Source organism: Tarenaya hassleriana, unplaced genomic scaffold (assembly GCF_000463585.1).
Source record: "Tarenaya hassleriana unplaced genomic scaffold, ASM46358v1 Cleome5, whole genome shotgun sequence".
In the NCBI taxonomy this organism is placed as follows: Eukaryota; Viridiplantae; Streptophyta; class Magnoliopsida; order Brassicales; family Cleomaceae; genus Tarenaya; species Tarenaya hassleriana.
In genome coordinates, this window is record NW_010967707.1 from 6,090,770 (window position 1) to 6,097,898 (window position 7,129).

A 7,129-nucleotide genomic window follows, 5' to 3' on the forward strand; every position below is an offset into this window, starting at 1 on the left:
GAGTACAAGTCTCCACCACCTGCTGAAGCATCCTGGAGGAGGTAATTTTCGTTTTCTTTTTCCCTTGCATTAGCTGCTTCACTTGTAATTCGAATGCAGTGACGACGGGAAATTGTTGACGTCTACCGACTTAGCGCAGGCCATGATTCAGTCAGCTAAGTAAAGTACATGATGTACATTATTATAAAATTTCTCTGCTCCTACAATGGGATTGGAGTTCTCTTATCAAAATAAAAGAGCTAAGATTCCATTTTTGAAAGCAGTGCTGGATATCTCAATGGCTTGGTTCTGTACCGTGTTCTGGTAAATGTGTATTGTCCTGATTGCAGAGAAAGGGGAAAGGGCTCTCGAGGCGAAAGGTTGGCCGTTGCATCGGAGAACGCCTGAGGATCCACACCACATGTACAATTTCTTTTTAGCATCGGAGCGTTTTGCAGTTTTGTCCTAAAATTTGATGTGTGGATCATATACCGGCTCTCTACAAGGTGACCTTCTAAGTTTTCCATTTTCTCTGGCCGGGTTCTTTGGAGTTCTTGAAGGGGGAGCCTTCAGCCTTGCCGCGCAGGTCGAGGTGTTGCCGTTGTGATTTGGAGGTTACGGGTTCGAGTACCCGTTTCCGGGCTCTCAGAAAACATTGTTAGTGTTATTGCAATTGCCGTGGACACTGTAATGCAAAATGATACCCGTTGAAGCTTCACAAAAAAAGAAAAATAATGTAAGATTTGGTTCTTTGGTTTCGTGGTTCCTATATATCAGAATTTTGACTGTAGATAAATCATCTTAAATAAAATTTCTTGTAATTTTATTTCTTTAATGAATCAAGCATCCAACGAGGACTCTACAGTCGGCTGATCGTTTCGGTTCGATTCTTCGGAACTGAATCGTACCGAATCGAAAATTTCGGTATTTTTTTTTTAACCGTATCGTCCAAATATCCTGAGACGAAACCAAATTTTATAAAATTCCCAAAAAAACCGAATTTTTCTTAAAAAATTTTATTTTTTTATACAAAAACCGGAACCGTAACGAAACCGAAACCAAACAGAACCGAATAATATATGATACTAATTTGATATAAATTTTAGAATACTGAATAAACCGTTCTTAAACCGAACCACTAAAATTTCGATTCGAATCACTAAACGTCCACCTCTAACCATTAGAAGTGGAAGTGGCGCAATTAAATATATCTAAATATATTTTAACTAAAAAATAGATTGCAATAGCAATAATGTTTTCTGAGTGAATTAAGGGAATAAAAATATTTTATTAGTTAAACTGGATCCTAAGTTCAAATTACTATCGTTTTACATTATCTTCATCAGGTATTTAAATTAAATATCCGTATTCAATTTAATTATTTTCTAGGTGTATACATTTTGTGTGAGTTGGGTGGAAAGGGTAGGTGGAGGATTTTTTTTGCTCACAAGGAGAGGGCGGCCCCCAAAATACCAAACCCACCAACCTCTTCGAGACCCACCAAACTCCGATCTCCATTAAAGCCCTCCTCCTTCCTTCATCTTCTTCCTTTTTATTTTATCAATCCTGCTGGAAATTATCATCGGCAATGGCGTCCTCTCTCGCTTCCAAGTCATTCCTCGGATCCGCCAGACCCGATTCGTCTCTGGGCTCTTCTCTTCCTCCGGAGCTCCGTCGTTTCTCCTCTCCCGCCGTTCAATTCGGGCTCCGTACTCGAACCCGGAAAAATCTCCGTAAGGGTCTCTCCGTTTACCTGACTGTCGTCGTTGGTTCCTTTTACTGCCGTTACCGTTGTTTATCTGTAGAAAAATGTTGACTAGTTTGCTCGATTGTTGCGTCAATTAGGATTCTCTGGAGTTACTTGAGCGCCCATGTTTGATATGTCTAGCTCTTTTGTTGTCTGAGATTGACCCTCTGCTCATTTCGCGAGTGAAAAAAGGCGGGCAAAAATGTCCGATTGTTGAGTAAATTCTGGTTCTATGACGTAGCTTGGTTGCCCATGTTTGATGTTTCAAGCTTTTGTGTTCGTTGGGAGTGGACAAAATTAGGAGCCTCTTTGAATTTTCCGGTCTCAAATTCCGATCTGCTTATGTGAGTCAAGAATGCAGTACTCCGAGGAGAATGTGTCCTTGAGGTTGAGGACTTTGTCCGAAGGTTCAAAAGGTCTTGATCCATGTTTGGAACCTAGCTCTAAGTACATTCAGTGGGATGATGAATAGATAGATATACATTTAAACGATAAGACAGTGGGGAAAGCAACTGCTTAGAGTATCATATTTTGGGTGTCAAAATTGCAGAGATAAAAGCGGCTGGGAGCACATATGGAACTCACTTCCGTGTTACCACCTTTGGAGAATCACACGGTGGCGGAGTTGGCTGTATAATAGATGGATGTCCTCCGAGGATTCCGCTCTCCGAGACTGATTTGCAATTTGATCTTGATAGGAGGTAACTGTTGAAACCCTTTTATAGCTTTTGCATTTGCGTTTCACTCTTACAGTGGCGGCTGATTTGCTGTTCTGAATGCGTTTTCAGGAGACCCGGTCAGAGCAGGATCACAACTCCTAGGAAAGAGACTGATACTTGCCGCATATACTCTGGTGTCTCGGAAGGTTCTGAGCATTGCCTTCTAGGCTTGAATTTGATTTGTTGGTTCTCATCATCCTCTAATTGTTGATGTCGATAAATGCAGGATTGACTACCGGAACACCCATCCACGTGTTTGTGCCAAACACGGATCAGAGAGGATTTGTAAGTTCCATACCAAAATACTTGGTGCTTATATCTATTTAAGTAGAGGCTCAAAGATGGCTCATGGACAATATCTTTCACATTTTTGAGTACCTAAAGTAGCATTAAAAAGAAAGAGATCGAATTGCTGATAGCCACATAAAAAAGACTAAAACACCCTCATCGGATTTTCAGGACTACAGTGAAATGTCTGTTGCCTATAGACCTTCGCATGCTGATGCAACTTATGACATGAAGTATGGTGTCAGATCAGTTCAGGTAAGAACTAATATTCCTTTGTTATGCCTAGCTTTTCTTGGGTTAGGTTCTTTATGTTGTATGAAAGAGCATCTTTTTAATTGAACATATCTGTTTGTTAAAGGGTGGTGGGAGATCATCAGCTAGAGAGACCATTGGAAGAGTTGCTCCCGGAGCTTTGGCCAAGAAAATCTTGAAGCAATATTCAGGAACTGAGGTGTGTAATTAATTAGTTGGCACTTGGCATTGCAGCTGAAGAATGATAACATTGTTGCTATGCTTGGAACTATTTTTTGTCATTTTGCATGTTTTGTGCATCCTTCGTCAGTCTTTTTCAGCATGGGACATGTTCTCGTTGTTTCTGTAATTTCACTCGTTGACCCAAATGCGAAAGCACACAACTTGTTCACGTCTTGCTAAATTTTACCACTGTATCTTTTGTCTCCAGATTCTTGCTTATGTCTCACAAGTCCACCAGGTTGTACTTCCCGAGGATCTGGTAGACCATGACGCTTTGACCCTCGAACAGGTATATGACATGTTTTAAATTCTGCCATTACATTTCAGTTCAGGGTTTTCAGCTTCATTTTGTTTGTGAGCTTAAACCATAGAGGTGTGAAAATCGATGTTTTCATTTACTCTTGCTGTAAATTTTGCTGCAATTTCCACATATGCGCAATTATGATTACATTTTCCTGATCTCATTTTGCTTGTGTTGTAGATTGAAAGTAATATTGTAAGATGTCCTCATCCTGAGTATGCGGAAAAGATGATTGCAGCAATTGATGCTGTCAGGACAAAAGGAAACTCTGTTGGAGGTGTCGTTACCTGCATTGTTAAGAATGCTCCACGAGTACGGTCTCACTGTGACATTGAAATATCCGATGCTGTGTTTTCCTGTAAAGTAGTGCTGAATAAACTAAAGAATCCACACTGCAGGGGCTTGGGTCGCCGGTGTTTGATAAGCTTGAGGCTGAACTTGCAAAAGCTTGTATGTCTTTGCCTGCAACAAAAGGCTTTGAGTTCGGCAGTGGCTTTGCAGGTACAGAAAGTTCGACCATTTGAATGCCCTTTTCACAAGTAAAAAAAATGAAATTTCCATCCCAAAATCCTATGAACCTGCTGCAGGTACATTTCTGACTGGTAGTGAGCACAATGACGAGTTCTATACAGATGAATATGGAAGGATTCGGACGAAAACAAACCGTTCTGGTGGAATACAGGTCGGTTTTCAGCATTTTCATTCTTAAAACAGTCGTATCTTTCCAACGAATGCTGACTCTTTCCACCGAATGCTGACTTTTCAGGGAGGGATATCCAATGGCGAGGTAATAAACATGAGAGTAGCGTTCAAGCCAACTTCCACCATTGGAGTAAGTTCAAATTTGTATAGAAAGAAGATATTAACGTTCATTTCCCAAATAGTGAAAACGACATGGCAACAAGAATGTAGCTCGAGCTCATATTATGTATTCTTCCAATCCGCAGAAGAAGCAGAACACTGTAACAAGGGATAAGCAGGGAACAGAACTGATAGCACGTGGCCGTCACGATCCATGCGTTGTTCCAAGAGGTTAACCAATCAAATCTTTGCAATACCCAGTTATTATTTCTACCGCTGTTGCAGAAAAAAACTGTTTTTTTTTGTCTGAAACTTGGGTTTTGGTTACGCAGCTGTTCCAATGGTTGAAGCAATGGTAGCTTTGGTGCTTGTGGATCAATTGATGGCACAATATGCACAATGCCATTTGTTCCCCATTAACCAAGATTTGCAAGAACCTCTTGCAACCCACCAGATCGAGCAGCAGCTCGAGGATGCTTCTTTGTAGAAGACAGAAAAGCAAAAAAAAAAAACCGTTCTTCGATTTTTATGGGCACTCACAAAACTCGCCAGAGTTCATATTCCATTGTTATATGGGTCTACATTTTGAGTATATGTACTGTTGTTGAGTCAGGCGCGTGGAGTCGGATCCAACACTCATTCCTAAGTTTACATTTTGTCTGTAATAAAAGCAAAAATAACAGTTTTGTGTAGTAGCTGTGGAATTCATTTGAGTTCCACTTGAGTGTCTTCTCGTATGGTTATGTCTTGTTTTAGCTGTGGGAGGGAGAAGTGTGACGAAGGGTAAAAAATTCTATTTAAGTAAAGAAAATGAATTGGAAAAAAAACTCGAATTCAAACACAGATGACGACGAGAGGTGTTTTTGTCCATCGCTGAAAAGGGCAACGCTACAAATCTGAATGACAGAGGGTGGATAGAGCAGAAATGAAATAAGAACGACCCGAATTGAGAAAAGCTTATGGACCAAACAAAGAGGGTCTGATCGATGATACACCATCGGACCATTTATTTCACAAACACAGACAATTAAGGTATGAATGAGTTTATCGAGCACAAAGCCCCGAATGAAGAATCCGAGTTTAGAACAACAAGACGGTATGCTTTTTTGCGGCCTTAGTTCCTGACCGATGTGACGTGCTTCAGAAGCATCTGGACAACGTCGTTGGAGATTGCAGAAGCCTGCGTCTTAAGCTGGTCGATCTTTGAGTCTGTCTCCTGCTCAAGCCGTTTTACGTTGGCACCTGAATCTCCGCTCGTCTGCGCTTATACAATCAAACATAAGCATTTTCCGACACGCAGAAAGTAAATATGAAAGACGAGATTTTGTTGTAGTTTATGAACCTCAGCCACTTTTCTCTGAAATTCGGCTTCTATTTGGGCACGGAATTCGGCAATCTCCTTCTCAGCTTCTTCCTTGGCCTGTTTCAGCCTAGCCAGTTTGGCTGGGATAAAACAAGAAACTCAGTTCAGGGAATCAAATGCACTGGTGCAAACCCATCTTTCCTTTGCAAGAATGGCCATTGGAAGCTAGAGCAGAGTTGATTTTGATATGAAAAAACTCAAGCGCAAATCAGTTTTAAGATCCATACGCAGTTACAAAAAGGAGTCAAAAGGCAATGAGAAAGCAACGAACGGAACAGAGCCGCTCAACAAGAAAGCAACGAGAAAGCAATGAACGAAAGCAATGGACAACTTGCCTATGTCATCGACCGGAAACAAAACAATGTAAATCCGTTTCTCTGGATGAGTTCAGACTTCATACTCAAAGTGTTTTTGTTTTGGTAATCTATAAAAGAACCCGAAAGCTAAAGATCCCACAAGACAGGGTATCTTATATACAACGGCATAGATTGCAGAAACTAACCATTTCGGGCGGCATTGACAATCTGCTGAGCTTCTTGTTCTGCAGCAAGTAAAAGTTGAATTCCGTTCTGCCCCCTGCTAGACTCCATTGTCACAGAACTTCTTTGCACTGCGAAATTAGTAACATCATCATTTACGTCATTAGCTTGCCAAAAAGATCAAATCAACAGATAACTGCAGTAACAAAAATATCTACTGTAGATTGTTTGATCTTCAATGAATGAAACAGTTCAATTTGTACTAACTAGTTCTTGAAAACACCCGGCAGATAATTTGCAAAGTAAAAGCGTTTAAAGGAAATACATAGAGAACAACTAGCAAAATTTTGATAGACTATAAACATAAAAAAAAAGCATCCAAGCATCAGAGCATTAAACTAAAATATTGGGTTGAGAAAATGGTGGAGAAAGAGAGAAGCACCATCAGATTAGTGTAGGCGCACATTCAGATTCATCGAAGAACACCGATAATCTTCCGCATAAAACCAAACAACCGAGGATCTACCAAGTATAAAAAGAACATATCTACAGAGAACAAGCACAAGCAACAAACCTCAAGATTCACTCAGTTCCTAGGCTAAAGCAAGAATCTTGACAACAACAATGCGTTTTGTTCAGAGAATACCACAGGTTCTTAAAGCAAATTCGTATAATCAATTTGTGAATTGAGCCCCCAAAAAAAGCGTATATGGTTCCAAAAAACCACAACTTTTAAAAAACAAATTGCAGACGAAATCAACAATACTTACCAATTGATCTGTAGTCTAATACGCACAACACAAAAACGAACTCTGAGAAGCAGAGTCAAGCTTTTATCCTCTAAAAAAACAATCCCACGAGTAAAATCCCAATCGCCAATCCGATCAAACCCACCCATCACATTCGATCGGCGAAATCCATCATTACATGAACGGGACCCTAATGTGCCATTAGTCCGATTCATACAAGGAAATCGGA

The 7,129-nt window shown here is 40.4% G+C and overlaps 2 protein-coding genes across 2 annotated transcripts in view; one reads left to right on the forward strand and one right to left on the reverse strand.

The window, feature by feature from the left end:
* The first annotated feature begins 1,421 nt into the window (after positions 1 to 1,421).
* LOC104827296 (chorismate synthase, chloroplastic) lies at positions 1,422 to 5,052 on the forward strand. Its single transcript, XM_010560448.2, has 13 exons — positions 1,422 to 1,712; positions 2,277 to 2,427; positions 2,515 to 2,591; positions 2,672 to 2,730; positions 2,905 to 2,988; positions 3,092 to 3,184; positions 3,416 to 3,496; positions 3,689 to 3,820; positions 3,907 to 4,009; positions 4,096 to 4,190; positions 4,275 to 4,340; positions 4,456 to 4,540; positions 4,642 to 5,052. The coding sequence occupies exons 1-13, from the start codon at positions 1,568 to 1,570 to the stop codon at positions 4,794 to 4,796; spliced, it is 1,326 nt and encodes a 441-aa protein (XP_010558750.1). The 5' UTR covers positions 1,422 to 1,567; the 3' UTR covers positions 4,797 to 5,052.
* Positions 5,053 to 5,152: 100 nt separating this feature from the next.
* LOC104827297 (V-type proton ATPase subunit G 1-like) overlaps positions 5,153 to 7,129 on the reverse strand; it is a 2,922-nt gene continuing 945 nt past the window's right edge. Inside the window, exons 2-4 of the mRNA XM_010560449.1 lie at positions 6,175 to 6,282; positions 5,652 to 5,752; positions 5,153 to 5,567 (exon numbers count right to left, since the gene is read on the reverse strand). Of these exons, the coding sequence (XP_010558751.1) occupies positions 5,424 to 5,567; positions 5,652 to 5,752; positions 6,175 to 6,262 (333 nt within the window). The 5' untranslated portion in view covers positions 6,263 to 6,282 and the 3' untranslated portion in view covers positions 5,153 to 5,423. The remainder of the gene's footprint in view (positions 5,568 to 5,651; positions 5,753 to 6,174; positions 6,283 to 7,129) is intronic.